Here is a 21,111-nt window from a genome sequence, read left to right as displayed (position 1 = left end):
CTTTAACTCACATTACCAGATTCTTATCCTTATCATTGAGAAATAGGGTAGAGCAATGAATCTCAGAGGTAGAAGTTCCTAAATTATGGTTCTGATGACTGATTTTCAAACAGACAGCCATTAATTAAAAGTGTTATTTATAGCATACAGCTGAACCCAATCAGCCTAAGGGAAGAGTAAGGAAAAAAAGAGCTCTCTCCTCTACAGACCTTTTAATTCTTAATGCTGAGCTGTTCCCCTGTTGCTAGATAAATCACAACTCTCATTTATTAGCATTTAGCCAGATTAGCTACCTTTTTCTAATTAGAATATTGATTTCTGGGAAGCCCAGATTCGGAAAGAGATACGTCTTTAGTGACAGATGTAAACGGTTAAAGTAATAGCCCCCTCCCTAGACAACAAGATATGTTTGGGGGACACTTCAAGGGCATGCTGGTCCCTTGTCAGTCCACAGCTGACTGTGAGCACCTTGTCATGAACTCTGAGTTGAACCAGTGACAGAATGAAATGTCTCCGTCTTGCATCACTGGTGGTCAACAAGAAAATATGAACCCAGGACTTTGGACAGGGAGCATTATTCAACTTCATTAAGGTTTCACTAAACTGTCCTCTCATGATACCTACAATATTGGACAAAATTTAAAACCAGCCCCTTTGAAAGTCACTGTCAGCCACCACAGTGGCATAACGTAATTCAATAAACTTCAAAACCTGGTCCAAGAAAAGGGGAGGATTTTGGAGTGCGGCAGAGGGGCAGCCTGGCTCAGCTCTAACCCTGACCACCAGGGCTTCAGAAGCCCTACTGTCAAGTCACCAAAATCCTGAGGTTGCTCATTGGTATTTCCAAATCTGGAAAGAAACAAACTGGATTAAAATGCTGATCTTTTCCTTGTTCTGACCAGAATCTTGGAAATGACTGTTGTGGAGAAGTGGGTGAAAAAGGGTCTGCATCCCTTAAAAGGTAGAGATTCTGGGACTACAAAGGAGAAATGATACAAAGCCTGTGAGTTATCTCCATGTGGGAAGGAGATCTACCTCCAATTAGGTAGAGTAGATTCTAGAATGAGAAATTTAACAGAATCCTAAAAGAAAGAGCAGAGCCCAAGGATTTTAACAGAGTTTGCCATCTCGTCAGCTAAACTCCCTCCTCTGCTTCAGTCTGTCTCAGGGTACAAAAGAGTAGAATGAAATACATTGGCCTCAAACTGTAGTTCAGAGGTTAAATCAAACTCATCTTCGATTGGAGAGTCAAGATTTTATCTACAGTATATTACAGCAAATAGGACACTTGGAGAAGAGTTATGCAAGTATGAGCATGAATAAAAAGAAAAGCAAAGAGGAAAGAGAGAGAATGGAAAAACTATACATAGAAGAAAACAAAATTAAGGAACATAAAGGAGTTTCTCACAACCTCCTAGGAGATCACAGACCTAAAGGAACACACTGGGCACCAACTCACATCATCATGCAACTAAAGATAAATTATAAACTCTAAGAAACAGAATAGATAATGTTCAAAATAAAATTAATGGCATAGGGGAAAAACTTGAGGTGAAGAAAATGCTAATGAAAAAGATAAAGAGATGAAGTTATTAGAGAGAAGCTAATAGTTATGGAAGACAAGGATGATACAACATAAGGATAATTAGTATCCTTGAAATAGAGAACCCAACAAATAAAACAGAAGATATATTCATGACATAACATAAGAAAATTTTACCTAATTGAGGAAAAATTTAATCTATACATTGGAAGAGCAATCTGAGCTCCAGGGTAATGCAGAACACTCGTTACCTAGGAACTTTAATTAATTAATCTAGTTGAACTTAAGCTTAAAGAAATCATTGTTCAGTCCTACAGACAGAAAATGAAAATTAACAATAAGGGGGAAATGGGGCTGTCTTTAGACTTCTCCAGAACAACCAGTTGGTATCATCCACATTTGCATCGTCCTGAGAGGAGGGTGGACCCAAGAATATTATGCACAGCTAAGCTGTTCTGTGAGCGTAAGGACAACCAGCACACATTTTCAAACATGAAGGATCTCAGAGAACACAGGACCCATCACAACCCAACCACTTGAAAAGCGATATCAAGATAATTAAGGGATGAATCCAGCACAGATCCCAGTAACAGAGACTCTGTGGTAAAGATCCAGGGGTGAGAAAAATCCACATACGTGCAAAAATCTTTGGGAATCATAGTAACAGAATGAACATGAATTTTAAAACTTGATAATGTAAAAACAATGATAATCCTAAGAAAAAATTAGACCTGAGGGAGGAAAGGGGAAAGGAAGAATGGAAGTGCTGTTTTAATGTGTTCATCTCTCTTAGTTAACCAACACTACCTAAAACATAATTGAAAACATATAATTACTTTACTTTGTACAAGAGTGTTCCTAACAGCTTTATTCATAAGAGGCCCAAACTGGAAACATCTCAGATGTCCATCAGCAGGTGAACAGGTAGACAAACTGGGATATAGAATACGATAAAATACTGCTTTTGCCAGTGCAAAGGAACACATCGAAGACACGTGCAAGAATTGATTGAGTAGAAGAAGTCAGCCCCAAATAGTACATACCGTATGAATCCAGTTATGTGAGATTTAAGAAAAGGCAAATCAGGCTTCCCTGGTGGCACAGTGGTTAAGAATCCGCCTGCTAATGCAGGGAACGCGGGTTCGTGCCCTGGTCTGGGAAGATCCCACATGTCGCGGAGCAACTAAGCCCGTGCACCACAACTACTGAGCCCGTGTGCCACAACTACTGAAGCCCACGTGCCTAGAGCCCACGCTCCACAACAAGAGAAGCCACTGCAATGAGACGGCCGCGCACCGCAATGAAGAGTAGTCCCCACTCGCTGCAACTAGAGAAAGCCCACGCGCAGCAACGAAGACCCAACGCAGCCAAAAGAAAAAGTCAAATTTATTGTAAGGAATCAGAATAGTGGTTGCTTGCTTCTGGGGATGTGGAATGATTACAAGAGAGCACGAGGGAAATTTCTGGGCTGATGGTAATGTTATATTTTAGTTACATTGGGGTAGTGATTACCCCAATCGAAACTCATTGAATGGTACATTTAATACCCATACATTTCACTGTATGTAAATTTAACTTCACAAAAAACACATAAAAACCACAGGAACTAACCCTAACCTATACTGCGAAGCGTATAACCACTGTCTGCAAACGTGCTCTGCTGTATAGACTTGACACAGGCTCTGACAGGAGTTGGTAATTAGCTTCATTTCTTATGAAAATCTTTATAACTAGAGATTATTAACCTTGTCTCCCTTGGTAACTGAGGATTCTTATTTGGCCCAAACATATTTTACTAATTGACAGTTGTGAAAGAAATAACAAAAGGTGGACCGAGAGAGAGAGAGAGAGAGAGACAGAGAGAGAGAGAGAGAGAGAGAGACAGAGAGACAGAGAGACAGAGAGAGAGACTGAGATCTTAAGCTTTCCAAGCGCTGTCTGCTGTTTTTCATTGCTATTCTGCTACTGTGTGGGGCAGGGCTGGTGTATAGAATGGACCTCCAAAAATATCTGAATGAACGACTGGATGGATGAATAGATGAATGGAAAAGGGAAAGAGCAGAACAAGGGGAGGAAAGGAAAAGGATGCCAAGGGAAAGGAGAGGGGAAGGAGAGAGGGCAAGAAGGGAGGCAAAGTGCCCTGAGATCGCATATCCTAAAGGGCGGTGCTGGCTTTGCTGCACTTCTATTTATCCATCCTGGGGATGTCTGACCCAGGAGACCAGAGCAGCCCTGACTGCACAGCTTGGAAGGAGTGCTGAGAAGCAGCCCCGTGTTTCAGAAATAGCCAATGTGATTACAAAACAGATGTAGCCCTGAAACCTCATTCCGGGAAGCAATTCAGGGAAAGCAGACATTTAGATTGACTGTGATTATCACATTCGAGAGATGCCTTGTAATAAATGTCTGTTTTTCTCCCAATATATGGGGAGCACAGGCCTAAGAAATGTAACCTTAATAATTGAGAAGCCAAGCTGTTTGCCCACAAATGGAAACTTCATTACATTGCTAGTTTTTAACCACAAGAGAAGAAAATGATGTCTGAACAGTTCATTTGTCTCCTGAACCCCTCCACCCCAACTTAAAAGAGAAGGATTGAATGAGACAGGGCTTGCAAAAGGCATTACTTTTGTACCCAAGGAGGTCATGTGATATGGAGAGAGGACAGGCAGAGGACAAATACAGGGGACATGTAACATCGTGTGTGGAACAGTGGGGTCAGGCAACCTGAGATCCATTTCCAGTTTGACCGGTGACCTTGGATAAGTCATTTAACTTCCTGATACTTCTGTCTCTTCACCTGCACATTGGTTATTTATGAAACGGATACGGTTTCTCAAAATTGGCTATGAAAACAATTTCCGTTAGGTAAATTCTATTTTCCTACGGGCTTCCAATATATTTGTCGATTGTTAAAAATTCTTCGATAAACAGAAATGAAAATCCCTGGTGCATGAGGTGACCTTATGGCATTATGTTTAGTTTGAAAGGTACTAGAGATCGTCCTGACTCTGTACCTCCCATTCATCACTGGATTCCCTTAGCCATTCCTAAACCTTAGGAAGGTCTCCCGTGCTTGTGGGTACCTTGACTCCAACTTTAAGATTAAAAAAAAACTTATTAGAATTAGTATTTTACCCTGTTGAACTACAATCAACGTTTTTCGTTAATCCTAACCGGTAGATTCTCCAAAGTTGCCACCCGTGGGAGCTCTTGATTGAGACTGGAAAGGTTATCAAGAGCAACAGAGACCTCTAGCTTTTTCTCCTCTACCAGAGTGAGGAATGTCATTCTTGACATTCTTGGGCATGAATCGTGGAGAGAGAAAATAACAATTTAAGATAAGAAAGCAGATAGGGTCAGAGCTCCAGGATCTCTGGATGGGGGCTGAAATCCACGAAGGAACGTACATCTGGCAAATGGTCGCCAGCCTGGAAATTTTAACTCTTAGGCACCTGCAAAATTATGCAGGCGTGTGAGTCATTTTGCCCCTTTTCCAAAACACCAATGGAAGTCATATCTTTACCTTCAGAGGGGGCATCGGGTCACACTGAGTGCTGGTACCACTCCCATTAGAAGTTCTGTTTGGCCGTTAGATAAATCTCTGACGCGAGAATGGGGAAACAAAATTATTATTATGTAAATATGCTTTTTTGATAGAGGAAATTTTTCCAGAAACAAGATCCATAAGGGGAAACGCGAAGAAGCTCCTCGGTGGGGAAATGGTTGGGGACAATGGCTCTCAAGCACCGGAGTCCTCAGGTTTCTCCAGGACAATTCACTCCAAGAAAGGGGCTTTTAGCTGCTTGTAAAACAAAGGAGCAGTTATATAGTGCTTTAACATTTGTATTTATTTTTTTTAAATAAAAGTTTTAGGGAGCTATGCTTTGGCTGGTCTGTAAGATCAGGGACTAGACTTCATGTATTTATTTCTGATTCTAAAGTTCATTTGGGGTAGCTGGGTGGAATTTCTAACCCAAGTGAATGTGTAAGTGTAGTCTGAATGGTTGAAATAGTTCGTTGCTGAACGTGAAGCTTTCTACAAGATGACCAAGTAAACAACTGGGGAAAAATAAAAACGCCATTCTGTAGTAGCTTCCTGTGAAGCTGCTTAGCAAAATATCAAAGGAGTGATGTCATGACTGTCTTTTTCACGCATGGAAGAAAAGAAAAAAAAAACAGTCTAAATACTGGGACAAGAAGAAGGGGAAGAAAGATGGACAAAGCGAAAAGTAACTTTATTTTCAGTGTATCTGTGAGATCATGTATGCTCGGGGATCAGAAGCTCTGAAGTCCACTCTGCCTGCAAGGTCTACAGTCATTCGTCTTGTGTTGGGCCCTAGGGAACTCCAGGACCTATACTTCCACTTGTGGTCAGTTTGATTTACTAGCTGGAGAGCAAGATTTCCTTTTTATAACACTAAAGAGTACACCGAACATGACTGGTTAAAAAAAAGTTCAATCTTGAGTCAGTTCCCAAAAGGCACAGTTAGAATAGGGTATTAATGGGGATTAATGATGGCATCGTGTTTCGATGTTAGCAAAAGACCAGGGTTAAAAATAAATGTATACACCTCAAGGGAAGCAGGAAAGCCCAGGCTGGCGGCGGTGTAAAGACCGGTATTTAAAAATATGTCACTAGTATATTGATATTTTTTCTTCTCTCCCTCCTTCCAAAATTTCCCCCAAAATGTCACTTTTTTAAAAAATTGTAGTTGAAACAAATAAGTCCCCAGAGGGGCAAGTTTCCCCTGACTACATGTTCCTGCAGTGCTTTTGGTGATGGCTGTTTGGGTATAATTTCCACCAAGGAAAAAGGGTTTCCGTGAATGGTAGCATGGCTTATAATTGCCCGGGACCCTTGTCAGTTATTCTTCCACCTTTTCATCCAATATCCCAACATTTGTTAGGTCACTGCTTTGTCCTGGGAAACCTCTGAGGAAAGCTTGAGAGGTTTGCTTTCTCCTACAACCCTATGCTTATTACATCAGAGACTTTGCCATAGTGTGTTGAAAGGTTCTACTTACAAGTCTGTCTTCTCTGTTAGACTATAAGCTCTCTGAAGGCAGAAACTATGTTTGTTTTTACAACTGTACCTAGACTGGAGATTCTCCATAAATACTTGTTGAATGAATGAGTTACTACTGAGTGTTTTACTACCATGAGCATCATTACAGCAATTACTACCATCACTGTCACCAATACCACCATCAAACCATATTTGGTACCTGGTCTTCTTTGGGAACTCTTTCCCCAGGGACCCCATGCCTCTGGCTATTTAGAATTCTCTGATTTATGCCTTTCTTCACTCATTCCCCTATTTCAAAATTCACCTGTTCTGGAACCCATTCTCTTGGGTCCTTCTTTTCTAGGAGCTAGCTACCAGTGACCAGTGACCTTGGATAAGTCATTTAACTTCCTGATCCTTCTGTCTCTTCATCCGTACATTGATTATTTATGAAATGGATATAGTTTCTCAAAATTGGCTATGAAAACAACTTCCATTAGGTAAATTCTATCTTCCTACTGGCTTCCAATTTATCTGTCAATTGTTAAAAATTCTTCAATAAACAGAAATGAAAATCCCTGGTGAATGACGGATTAACATGAGGTACGAATTGTGTCATTGGTGCTTGTGTGTTGGTGGTGGCCGTCTAAGGTCTACTATGACCTGAGAGCAAGGACAATATCTAGTTCCAGCTCAACCACTTATTTGTGTGTGACCTTGAGCGACATCGTTTCCAAGGGCCTCCACCCCTTTACCTAGAAGACCCCTGGAGAGTCGTCCACATCTCATGTACTGGTTCTGTGTGCATTTCGACACAGATCTCCTATTAGTAAGTCTCAACCCAAAGGAGGGAACCTGAACCGAGGTGGGATGCTAGGGCTTCCACAGTGAATAAACAAGCAGTATCCACAGGGCCAGCGGCCACGGCAGGGCCAGCATGGGAGAACTTCTCTGCCCAGAGTTGCTGCCACACCCAATCAGTCACGAGGCAGAAGCAGGTAGGGACCAGTTACCACCCAGCAGTAAAGGCAGGCTACTGTCACCGTCTCTCCTTTGCCCAGGACCCTGCTGTTCCTGTCACGTGGCATAGCACACCTGTCTTGAGAGTGTGACCGGGGCTCAGAGTCCATGTCTGGTTACTTCACTGTAATTCCGGGTCCGTGACGGAATGCTTTACTAGTGCCCCGTGAGCAAAGTAAGCTTTCAGATGGCACAAAGCATCCTTCTAAAGTTTTCCTGGCACATGTCCTAGCAATTGTCCTGGTGAGGACTGTCACATAAGATACGAGGTGGAAAGCAAACAGTAATCCAGTAGTTTAAAGGAGGAAGTATAACTGTTGATACTATGTATAAAATAGATAACTCCTGAGAACCTACTGTATAGCACAGGGGACTCTACTCGATGCTCTGTGGTGACCTAAACGGGAAGGAAATCCAAAAAAGAGGGGACATATGTATACGTATAACTGATTCACTTTGCAGTACAGCAGAAACTAACACAACGTTGTTGTTTTTATTGAAGTATCAGGAAGTTAAACGATTTATTCAAGGTCGCAAGGTCACTGGTCACAAAGCAACTATACGCCAATAAAAATCAAATAAATAAATAAAATTTTAAAAATGAAAAAAAAGGAGGACGTATAGCTTTGGGCAAGGTTTTTCCTTTTTCTAATCTCAAAAAATTTTTTTCTCTCTTAAATCCATCTGCAGTGTAGCTTCGGTACAATGTACCACTCACTATTCAGAAAAACCTAACTAAAAGTTCGCTTATGTGAGGTTATAGCATCTCAGGACCAATCCCCAGGCAATGAGCTTTATAGGAGTTTTAGACTTTCCTGTAAAACTCTTAACAGGAGTTTTAGACTTTCTTTCCCCTGGGAAAACCCAATAGCCCAAGGCTGTCCAGATTGTCATAAACTTTCCTGATTTTCACATCAAAGTGAAGTAACAGCAACTCAAAAGAACTAAATATTGAATTTATAAAGGGAAAAAATAGAAGAAAGAAGAACATTGTTTTGAAGGAGAAAAGGGAGTTCTTGCTGCCACCGGGAATAACAAGTGTGATTTGAGTACAGAGACAAAATTTCATTTTAAAGATAAAGGAGGCCCCGAGAGGCTGAGTGATTGGCCCTGCGTCACATAGGAAATTCGCGGAAGAGTCAGAACCCAGAGGTCTGATGTGACGTGGACCCGGGCCTTCCCGCAGGATGCTGCCTCCACTTTCTCTCCAGCAGAAGAAGGAAAGCCAGCAGGCTTTGAATAAGGTAAGAAAAGAGATCCTCTACGCAGGCAAGAAGAGAGGGTTACGTTCATCGCACAGGCAGGGAAGCTGCGCCTCGGAGGGGTTTGGTGCTGTGGCCCTCACTGGGGGGATTTCGACCCAGAGGGACATTTGGAAATATCTAAAGACATTCTTGGTTGTCACAACTCCTGGCATTTCTTGGGCAGAAGCCGTGGATACTGCTAAATATCCTGTCGTGTGTAGGATACCCCCATAGCAAAGAACGGCCCAAGGTTGTAAACACTAAACGACAAAGATTTTTATCTGGGGACGGTAAAGCCAGATTCAGATCATCCTCGTCATCACCCTCATCAGAAAGTTAGATGAGTCAGATAGTAACCTGAGTTATTATCTGTGCTTCGTACAGCACCGAGCACCCATCTACCTTCTGCAGATTCCTGGCCAGGCTTCAGTGCCAGACTTTGCCGTGACCGCAGGAAGCAAATGTGTCTTTGGGGCCCCAGTCACCTGCTCTTGCCTCCTGTCCCCTCTCCACCCGCTGCAGGTGCCCAGCCAGGACCAGGCTTCTCATCCCACTCCTTCGTGGCAGTAACTGAGCCCGGAAATCTCTGCCTTCCATCACTGTCACCTTGGCATGAACTGCAGTCAGTGTGCTACCCCTCCCAGAGAATTTGCATGTCGCGGTGTATCCTGTTCCAGTATTTGTATCCTATGAAAGGAACTTCCTGCCTCAGTGACCAGGCTGGGGAGATGATGGAAAGCTTTTAAAATGACCATACAGCTCCTTCTGTGCCCCCTAGAAAACACCCACAGGCCTATCTGCTCGGACCCAGGGCTCTGGCTAGACTCAAGCAACTTCAGAACATTTTCTTTCTGGGCTCCCTAAATACATCTTCTCATATTTTAAAGCAAATCTTTATTGAGAAATTTGAGGGGTTTCTGTCTTGTTTTTTTCTTTCAGTCTTTGCTTAACTTCCCTCAGCAATTTCATGATAGAGTTCCAGGATTTGTGAACAGGAGAGGAACTCCCTGAGTGACCAGAAAACAATTGACTTTTTGGGAAAGTTGCATATTTTTTATTGATTTTTGGAGGCTCAATATTTTATTTTCTAAAATCATTATAACTGAATAGATTTTGGAAAGATTCACAGAGCTCTTCTAAGGATTAAAAGACATAAGAGATATAAAAAGATTTTGAAAACTCTCAGACGTATATTTTGTGTATGTAAACGATGGTGCTGGTGGAAATAGAGATATTGCCCAGGGTGGGCCTCTCCCCTAACACCCAAGGCCCCTCCCTCAAAAAATAAAACCAAACCGAACCCCCGAAATTGATTCTGTCCAGTTCTAAACCTTGTGAGTTATAGATTTTCAAAATCAGAACTTCATAGGATTTTATGATTAATACGATCTCAAGGCAATTTGCATTGGGATTCTCTGCTTAATTCAAGGCTTAACAGCTTCCATCTGGCCAGATGCCACCATAGTGTTGGGTTAGCTGCTTCCTGTTTGCGTCCCTCTTGCTTTGGCTTGTGTTAGGTAGTGATTTCTAGACTCGTACATATACCCACAACATGTGAGTAAGCTCGGCTTGACGAGCGTGTCATTTCAGAGTGCCTAAGAAGGAATTAATTTCTATCTAACCACTGCGACAACTGCTTCCCGTCCCACTGCAAACCTGTCATGATGACTTTACAGGAGAAAAGGGAGAATTTTGTCCATGAAACAGGGAAAACAGTGACTGACTGCAGGTCTAATGCATGTTGTAATAAATAGCTATTATAAAGAAATTCCCAAATTCTTCAGAATCCATTGTCTTTTCACTTGCATAGTTTATGTTGCATACATAAACTAACAACAGAAAACAAAACTGCCTTTAGATATTAGTTTTTACCTTCTCTTTTTAAGCTCCATTCTTCTTAAATTTACACATAGCCTAGTTGCTAATAAAACAATCTTTGTTCTTAAGAGCTAACCATAAATTACATTTCATATCATTCTCAGTCTAATATCTTTATATAAACAATATTTGATTTTGATTTTATTTAACTTAAACCAAACCCAAAGACAGCATTCTTTCAGATGGATTGTTTTTTTAAATAAAGCTTAAGGAAACTGGTAACAAAAAGGAGTATTTGTTGCTCAGTCTTTGATGGTGTGAAATAGCATCTAGCTTGATGTTTTTTTCGGGAATAATCTGCTCGTCAATCAGATTTGATTCGCTTCCATGCACCAAGGGCAGGATCTGTGTGTGTGGCACGTTGGTACGGTCCAGGGCTGCACAGGACCCGGTCCGCACGTCAGTACAGTCCAGGACCTGGGCAACACAATTAATTCACCACCCAGACCTGACCCCTAACCTTCCCACTCATGAGAATTGTATCTCCTCTCTCAGGGAGCCGTTCCGTTGCAGGGTCTGTGCATTCCCCGAGATGTTTCAGGATGTCCTGCAGAGACCAGCAAGGAAGGTAGAAAATGTCTAGCTTTGGAGTCAGCAGACCCGGGTTCTAGCTGAGGCTTTGTCACTGACAAACTGTCATCACACTGTTTCCTAACTTGTAAAATGGCGTGGGTAATGCCACCCCCTCCCCACTTATCTCATGTGAGTACTGTGAAGAATCAAGGTCCATTTCATAAACTATAAAGCCCTGTGGTGAGGTATCATTGAAACAGAAGCTAGGATTAGTCATTTATTTCTTTACTCTTACTATGGGTGTGAAAATGTAGAAAATTTCCATCTTGCAGGGTTTTTTTTTTGATGCTCTTTGATGCTTTTTTTTTTTTTTTTTTTTTTGCGGTATGCGGGCCTCTCACTGCTGTGGCCTCTCCCGTTGCGGAGCACAGGCTCCGGACGCGCAGGCTCAGCGGCCATGGCTCACGGGCCCAGCCGCTCCGCGGCATGTGGGATCTTCCCGGACCGGGGCACGAACCCGCGTCCCCTGCATCGGCAGGCAGACTCTCAACCACTGCGCCACCAGGGAAGCCCTCTTTGATGTTTGTTTGTTGATTGATTGATTATCGTTGCTGACACTTTGTCATGGTCACTCTCAGCCCCTAGGCAAAGATTCTTAAGAATAAGTGATCTATGTTGTCCACGTCATCTATCAGCATGTGTCTGAAGCCAAAGCAACACACAGTACTGATGTAAGAATTTTGTTTTACGGCACATGACAAGTTCAGGGAATTACAGACTCTTCCAAATCAAAGTTTATTATGTGCAAGTCACCATTTCAACAGCACTTAATGAGCTGACATCTATACTGAGGCAAATGACATGCGTAATCGATTTTAGTAATCAGTGGTTGTTCTTACCATGGCAGATCCAACACGACTGACTTTGATGGGATTCCCTCTGCCAGAAAGGTCCATCTTCGCTCTGTCCATCACATACAGGCAAGCGTCGAGGATGCCATCCTCAAACTATTTGGAGAAAAAAAATTAGAAACTATTTAATGTCCCCTCTGAAAACAAGATATTCTCTGTTGAAAAATAAAATGAAACCACAACCTCATGTTTAGAAATGTGTATTTCCTAGATGGTAAAATCACTCATAATCTTCAGCATGAAATATCAAGGTGGAAGGGAGGAGACACCCTCTTTTATTTTTTAGTAATTAAGAACTTAAATACTAGCTAGAAATATAAACAGAACTACTAGCGAGCTGATGTACTCAAAGGTCAAGAACTGACCTGAAGTTCTTCAGAAGACTGTAGGGTTAATTTAGAGGATCTCTCCAACATATTGGCTCCAACGCCAAGGCAAGGGAATGAACCATTTACCAAAGTCAGGCCAAAGTCTCAAGCCCTCAAAAGTAACATGAGTCCTTGTGCATATCGACAGTAAATGGTTCTCAGGTACTTCTCAGGAAGGCATTTCAGGTCTGCACTGGAAACAGTAGGAGACCTCACATAGTGAATGTCTGTCTAAGGTTTCCTCTCGTCTGAGATAAGGTGGACTCCAGGGTCAAAGAGAGGGCAGGAAGGCTTAGAGAAAGGAGATCATATTATCAAGGGAACCATCAGGTAGTCAGTTCAATTTCCTTAGAAAGAACTCCTAGCCACATACAATGCCCAAATTTTCCAAACAAGGAACAAAGACAAAATAGTAAAAAAAAAAAAAAAAAGGCAAAATTGGAAAATTACACTTATACTGTACCTCATTGTACAGAATATTTCCCTGAATACAGAAGCCTTGTATATTATCCACCCAAGGGCTTAGGACAGAAATCACAATTTTAATGGCTAATTTCCATGTAATTCCTCATTAAAATCCAGTTAGAATAGCAACTCTGCGTGTATCCTAAACTGATGTGATAGATGCAGAAATGGGTAATTGCACTAGCTCTGCAGGTGAATAAGAACTCATTACTCTGGTTCTTATTAGGCAGCATCTTTCAGCTGCGTCTGTGGGGCATGACAGCCATGAGCTGGAAAGGTAAAGACATAGAGAACTACACTACAAACTACTGGCTTGGCTGTAGTTTTAATGGACTCCAAATGACAGTAGAGACAGGCAGTGGCTGTGCTCAAGGGCATCTATCCAAAGGCAGGCTGTCTGGGGAGTCCACGATCATGCTTGGAATCCTTTCGCAGTCCTTGCTACCCACCTAGATGACTTTTTCCCTTGTTAGCTCTCTCTCTATTGCCACACTGGGGGCATAAATAGAATCACGCCTAAAGGTTAGGAATTAGACACCCAAGGCGAGAGCACCAGACAATAAGCAATGGTCACGGGTTGTATGTCACTCAGGAAGCGGAGGACTTGGAACCAGGGAGCCAGGCAGGGACCCCAAAACAGGGGAAGAGCGTGTAGATCATTAGCCTGGCAGGACGTCAGAAATGCAGGCGGGCAAACCTGAACACTGAGAAGGAGCAAAAGGCATAAAGCTGGGCGGACAAGACAAGAGCCAATGATGACAGCCCAGTGGTCAGGCTCGAGCAGGGCTGAGCACGGCAGGGAGAGCCCATATGGAAGTTTAAACAAGGATCTCACGCCAAGAAAGTATCCTGTGACCTGGTGAGGCCAGGTTCTGGGAAATCTGCCCCTGGATACCCAGGACGATGGTGCACAATCGCAACCATTTCAGCCAAAACTCTGAGAAATGACACATTCGCCTGCCCTCACGTTGCTAATGGAAAGTCGTTTCTGAATCACAGGACATGAGTCTGTTTATGGAAATATGGTAAAAATATTCATTTGCTCCATTATTAAAGATGCCAAGCTGAAATAGCTTGAACCACTGAATATCTCAGATGAAATACCATTTGCTACCTTATATCCGGACAGTACTTTGAGGCTGCAGCTGATAAAATGTCTCAAGGTGAAAGCCCAGTGGGCCCTCCTTTGACTAAATGGTAGCCTTCATTTCTAATTAGCATATCTAATCCTAACCCTTAAAAAAAGGGATTTCTTTGAGTTGGGCACTTGCCTTCCTGCACCCTTTGCATTATTATCAAAACACTTTTCCTTATAAGAAAAGAAAAACATGGGTTCATTCCAGGTTGGAGAGCAGAGTCTAAGCTCGTGAGATTTCACTGTACTGAGTTTGCAAAGCATTGCTCACTGGAATGTCATATATCCACACAATCTCCCATCTCTGTAACATTGTAATAACCGAAAATATGTGATTTCAGCTGATGAATTATGCAGGTGCCTTTCTAAGTCTCTACTCCCAGGCCCATCCTGGAGTCTCAGATCCTGAAAAGCAGGAAATTGTGCTTGTCTAATATCGACAGAGAGCACCCTGCAGTGATACATGGGGCTAAAAATATTAAGTAAAAATGTCCTTGACAACGACAAATTTTAAGTGGCTCACCTGACCATAGCTCCAGCTTCTACTCTTGATGTCACTGAAGTCTCCATAAAAAATAACCCCGATGTCATTCAGGACATACTCTTCTCTTTCTTTTTCATTATCCAGGTATACAGCATCCTCTGCATTGAAATGTAAACATAATGACTATTACCAAACCAGAAGGTTTCATATACTTGCAAGTTTGTTTCGGTCCTAAGTTGCTAAGTGGGAAAAAAACTAAATGGGAAAAAAGTCTTTTGTTTCACTAAAGGTAGCTCATTTCACAACGTGTAATTTTAGCAACGGTGAACATAATTAGTGGCCTAGATCAGTCTGTAAATGATGACATTTGTCAGCAAAATGCTTCCATAAGTTCCAAGTAGCACAATTAAATTGACAAGTCCCAGTAAACATTTTAGGATTCTGTTGCATCAGTGGTTTCAGAATCAGAATTTTATAATGCAGATAAAAGTCTGTAACACAGATCAAAAAATAATTTCCAAAGTATTAATGTTAATAGAATTCCAAATGATTTTAAAACAAGTCTGGGGCATATTAGGAGGCTGGAGTACCATCTGTCATGCCTGGTTAGTGGCCCATAGGGACAGGAGGAGAGAGGCTGGGCTTTGTCTCCTTTCAAGGAAAAATCCTTGTGCATGTGTTGGTAAGTGTGTCCAATCAGCCTTCCTGGTCATCTTCCTCCATTGCAAGGACTTTTCTTCCCTGTGGCTATAATCTCAGGAAAACCTCGCTGCCCATCTGCCCGCTCAGTAATCAGCTGGTACTTATTCCCAGGCCAGGTGTGAAGGCAGCAAAAGCATCTTTAACACAGGCAGGACCATACAGGCTCTAAGTTATACCCAGGTCAATTTGCAGGCTTGGAAATGTTCAATTTGGGTTCTGATCGGGGACATCGTTCATCCCATTCCTCTGGCCCTGCTTGCCGTCCTAGTACCTTCTCAGGGATCTTTCCTCCTCATTCCCTGATAAGGTTTTTACCATCCCTCTGGAGTAGTGGTTGTCAACCCTGGCTACACTTTAGAATCATCCGGGTAGACTTACAAACGCTTGATTCCAGCCGAACTCTAGATCGACTGCATCAGAATCTCTGGGAGTAAGGCTGAGATCCAGGCATCAGGGTCTTTACATTAATTAATTAACTAATTAATTAATGTTAAGCTCCCCAGCGATTCTGATATGCAGCCGGAGTTGAGAACAGATGCTCTAGCCCCTTGCTGCTCACAGAATGGTGGAAAGACCAGCCGCATACAGCACCACCTGGGACCTTGTGAGAAATGCAGAATCTCAGGGCCCAGTTCTGACCTACGGAAGCAGAATTTGCATGTGAACAAGGTTCCCCAGGATTTGTGTGCACATTAACGTTTGCCAGATGCTGCCCCATCCAACCAGCTTGGATCCCCCATTGGGCTGTATTATAGCTTTGACAGAACCCTTCGGAGATTCTGCGGTCTCGTCTGCTCTCCGGTACTTCCTTGTAACTTCCTTTCCAATCTTTGCCTCTTGCCTACCATTAGCCTGGTTTCATGCAACAGTAAATACACACACGCATACACACATCTACATATTTACTAGTGTCCAATAAAGTACACACATTGAAAGTGTATAATTTCACGACCAAAATAATAAACATGTCCGTCACCCCAAAAGCTTCCTTGTGCCGCTGTGTAATTCCTCCCTCCCAGTCCTCTCCCTGATGTCCCAGCCCGGCCAGGGAACCATTCATCTGCTTTCTATCACTGTAAGTTCATTTGCGTTTTCTACAAGTTTATATAAAAAGAACTGTACAGTGTGCACACGTTTGGGGGTCTCGCTTCTTTCACTCAGGCTCATTCTCTTGAGACTCACTCGTGTCGCTGTTTGCGTCAATAGCTTATTCATCCTAAAGCCATTTTATCTTTCTAGAAGAATCAGAGTTACAGGACAGACGTGCCGCAGCCTGCCCCCAGCCCTCGCCAACGTGAACTTTGATGCTTCAGACTTTTGGCCTTGCTGGGTTCCGTGGTTTTGCCAGCAATCTCTATACAGTCATGTGACTCCTCAACTGAAATGACAGCTTCATTTCCAAGTGGAACAAAGCAGAGGTAACATATAAGGAAGTGACAACAGAAATAGCGAGGTCAATAGTTCGGAGTAAAATCCTAAAAGAATACATTTATTTTAAAATAAAATCATCTCAGAATATGTATAAAAGGACATTGACCGTTTACATGCACCCCTTTTACAGCCCGCCCCCAGATGATGCTACCAAAATGGCCTGAAAAGGAAAGGCTACTTTTAAAAAATTCCTCTATAGTAGTGGTTTAACTGTTGTAAGTATTGTAATAATAAACATCTTAGCCAAGTGCGTTTCAAATGCCTGTTATTGAGATAAAACTCCTCTTAAGGCCACTGAGGTCTAGAAGTGTCATTTAGGAATGTTTCAAGATGTTTTCCTTATAATATGAGATGTTTATGGACTTGCCCTATAAGATATTAGACTGTATTATAAGCTACTATAATTTAAACAATTGGTATAAAATTAGATTAATGGGTCAAAATAGGTAGCCTAGAAATAGATGTTACAATATGCGTCTGTCTCTATGAAATAAATTTATGATGAAAGAAATGTTATAAATCAAAGAGGGTGACTGGAGTGTCCATTAATTCAGCTGAGAAAATTGGCTGCTTGGGAAAAGTAAATTTTTTGTACCCCAGAATAAACTGAACATTAATTTAGAATCTGAATTTAAAAATACAAAGCATAAAAAAATTCCAGAGTAAAATAACTGTGAATAGTTACTTGGTCTCCAAGTGAGAAAGTTTTATCAAGACAAAGAAAAAAATCAAAAAGGAAATGATCACTGCATTTTATTTGATATAAATGTAAAACTTGAATTTCGGATATAATAAAATATAAAGTCTACAACAAACTAGAGAGATATTTGCAACAATAGAAAATGTTAGTAAATTTTCCTTACATGTAGAGAACTCCAATAAATTGATAAGAAAATCATGAAGTGTATAAAAGAAAGCCAGTAAAGGGAAAACCAGTTCACAGATGAGGAAACGTGAACAGAAAATAATTTAAAACAACTTTAATTAAGTAGTAATTCGAGAACTGCAAAGGCTTCAAAAGAAATTATATGTATATATTCATTTGTCTATGTATTTTATTTTATAATACTCAGTACCAGCTACTGTGTGATGAATTGCCAATCTACTGATGGGACTGTGATTGCTACAATATTTTAAAAAGCAACTTGGCAATTGTATCATCAGCCTTGAAGATATTCATGATCTTTGATCCAGAGCAATGAATCTATCTTCCATTTGGTACTGTAACTCCTGCTACTACAGACCAACAGCTGAACTGACTGTAAGAATGAAAGCTTTGGGCTTCCCTGGTGGCTCAGTTGTTGAGAGTCCGCGTGCCGATGCAGGGGACACGGGTTCGTGCCCCGGTCCAGGAAGATCCCACATGCCGCGGAGCGGCTGGGCCCGTGAGCCATGGCCGCTGAGCCTGCGCGTCCGGAGCCTGTGCTCCGCAACGGGAGAGGCCACAACAGTGAGAGGCCCGTGTACCGCAAAAAAAAAAAAAAAAAAAAAAAAAAGAATGAAAGCGTTAAAGGGCTAGAGTACAAAATGAAGTTTTCCTTCAAAATCTTCATTAAATGGCTCTAAGAAGATTGACTCATCTTTGAAGAGCATCACATCGGGTGAGACTCACATGATTGCTGACCCTCCCCGGTTCCCACCTGTTTCTGTAAGTTAGTGTGCTTAACTTCCTCTCTTAATCTATTATATATGAGATCTTTTCTTTGTCTGAGTCAAGAGAAAGAAAAACTTATCGAATAAATAAATTTAATAAATAAAACATATTAAATAATTCTTTAAACAGTGTAATTTATTCATTTAGAGTGTGCCAGGATAAATGAAAAGAACTTCCATCTTAAAATGCTGTGTGAAGTCTATTGTGTAAATGGAGGTATTTTGTAAAATAACCTTAAAACTGTAAATTGACATGTTTGGTCAAGTTTAATTTGTTTTGTTTTCTTTTCCTTTTTTCATTTGAAAACTACTTTAGCTACTTTATTTTAACTATTTTAACTAACTTTAATAACTAACTTTATTTTAACTTTATTTAACTAAATTAACTACTTTAATTCCATGATTACCACATTCTGCCATTAAGAGATGTTTGTTAGTACCCTAACACTGCAGCAATCTTAATGAGTATGAACTCATTCTATCCATCCTTGTCAGTTAAGGTATTTGTTTCTTGACAAGTAAACCCTTTGATACTTTCAGCCTCAGAAATCAGTCTCAAAGCTATTTCCGAGTATAGTTTGTGTGAAATAAAAATGTTTAGCTTTGGGGATAATTTTTCCAAGCTGACGTCCCTTGGGCAAGATACCTTTTTAGTGCTTTTATTTGGTTAGACTACACTTTTTCTGAAATATTTTTGTAACACGTAACTTTTTTTTGTACTTTTGCCATTTGAAAATGTTGTGGTGTAGCTGGTCTGTAATTAACTTGCAAATTTAAAACTACCATGGGCTTTGTAAGTCAAAAAATAGGTGATTTTGTCCTTGTATATTGTCATTCCATCTGCAGAAATCCTATTGATCTTATAGCTACTACTGGTTTCTTCACAGTTCACAAATGAAGAACTTCAGTGAATGCGACTATTAATCCTGTTGGGAGGTGAATCTCATTTCACCAGAATTAATTTCTGTTTTTGCACTAAAACGATGATGCAGGGTGAGGACACATCACTCTGAAATTGGAAGACGTCCCCACTGAAGGCTCCGAAGTGGCCTGCTCAGCTGAGTTCCAGGTTACTACTCATTATTTTGTTCACCCATTGGGGAATTCGATTATTTTATGTGTTGGGAGACGGCCATTCTAACTACTGTTGACTACCTCTGCTTGGGGAAGATATAACAAGAAAATAAGAAAGAATGTACACGAAGGGAGAGGCTGGCTACTTCTTCCCATACATACTTCCCAGAAGTTGTGCTTTCACTCATATGACCGACAAATAGATTTTTGGATTCACTATGATTTTTCACCAACAAATATTATTATTAACAGATTTTCCTATTTCCACTAGTCCTTGCAATAGTTTGTAGTGTTTTAATCAGAACATACTGTAATAATCAAAAACTTAATTCCATTATAAAAAAATATTGAATAAAAGGATTTTCAAAAAAAAAAAAGTTGAAAGCATCATAACAACTCATGATGCATTTTCTCTTTAGAAATCACATTTTTGGGCTTCCCTGGTGGTGCAGTGGTTAAGAATCCACCTACCAGTGCAGGGGACACGGGTTCAAGACCTGGTGTGGGAAGATCCCACATGCCGCGGAGCAACTAAGCCCGCGGGCCACAACTACTAAACCCGTGCTCTAGAGCCTGTGTGCCACAACTACTGAAGCCCGCACGCCTAGAGTCCGTGCTCCACAACAAGAGAAGCCACCACAATGAGAAGCCTGCGCACCGCAATGAAGAGTAGCCCCCGCTCGCCGCAACTAGAGAAAACCTGCACGCAGCAACAAAGACCCAACGCAGCGAAAAGTAGAAAAGAAAAAAAGAGAAATCACATTTTTTAGTTCTGTCCACTGAAAAGAACTAGAAAAAACAACCAATGCAATGGCAACAGCAAGTACACTTGAGCCCAGATTATGATCTCTAAGTACCATTCCTCTCCACCCACCCCCCATTAAAAGGTACCTGGGCTCCTTAAGAAAAAGCAGGTCTGGGTCAGGAAATGTACGAGACTAGCCTGAAATACTTCTTCCTACCAGAAAACAAGGAGGCTTTTAACGATTCTAGGACTCATGACAAAGGAATCATAAATCAACTTGAAGGAGCTCCCACTGGCCAAGAATGGGACAATTCAAATAGCAAAAATAATAGTCACTGCAAAGTATTAGAACATGTGAAATACTTCAATATTTGTAGTTTCATAGCGATTTTAAAAATTCATTGGTCACCTTTATAGGGTGCTAAGAATCAACTCATTCTTTAAAAAACTTAGAAATAGGAAAAGAGCCATGCATCTAGACTTTCTTCTATGACTCCTACCTCAAGGCACCAAAATAATAGATGCTAATAAATGCAGAAAGAATGGTAGAGGAGACCAGCACCATTTTGCAGTCCCTAATGAAATAATGGATCTAGGCTAAAATCATTTGTTAAAAGGCTAATGGGGAACTTCATAATGGATGGATGAGACTGGTAAAACCTGACCCTACTGATAAATCTGAACATCACAGAGAGGGACAAACAGACATTGTGAGTCTCCTGATGGGACGAACGCCCCAGGAAGCACACAGCATACGACTTAAGAAGTATATAGTTCTTAAGTGCGCTCTCTGCCCCCCTCCAAAGAAAACAGAAAATAATTCACTTATAGATGAATCTGATTGAGTCTCTAGATAGAACTAACTGCTTAACAGAAAATACAGGGGTTAGAGAAACACTACACCCATGCCAGCATTTGTTCTCTCGTCTTTTTTTTT

General features: G+C 41.3%; 1 protein-coding gene across 1 annotated transcript in view; it reads right to left on the bottom strand.

Annotated features, from left to right (window-relative positions):
• The window catches only part of F13A1 (coagulation factor XIII A chain), a 144,749-nt gene that overhangs the window by 64,784 nt on the left and 58,854 nt on the right, over positions 1-21,111 (bottom strand). The window contains exons 6-7 of the mRNA XM_060307705.2: positions 14,609-14,727; positions 12,106-12,213 (exon numbers count right to left, since the gene is read on the bottom strand). Coding sequence (XP_060163688.1) covers positions 12,106-12,213; positions 14,609-14,727 — 227 coding nt within the window. The remainder of the gene's footprint in view (positions 1-12,105; positions 12,214-14,608; positions 14,728-21,111) is intronic.

This window comes from Globicephala melas, chromosome 11, assembly GCF_963455315.2.
Source record: "Globicephala melas chromosome 11, mGloMel1.2, whole genome shotgun sequence".
Classification (NCBI taxonomy): Eukaryota; Metazoa; Chordata; class Mammalia; order Artiodactyla; family Delphinidae; genus Globicephala; species Globicephala melas.
Note: the sequence above shows the minus strand (reverse complement) of the source record. Positions and strands in the feature narration are given on the sequence as shown.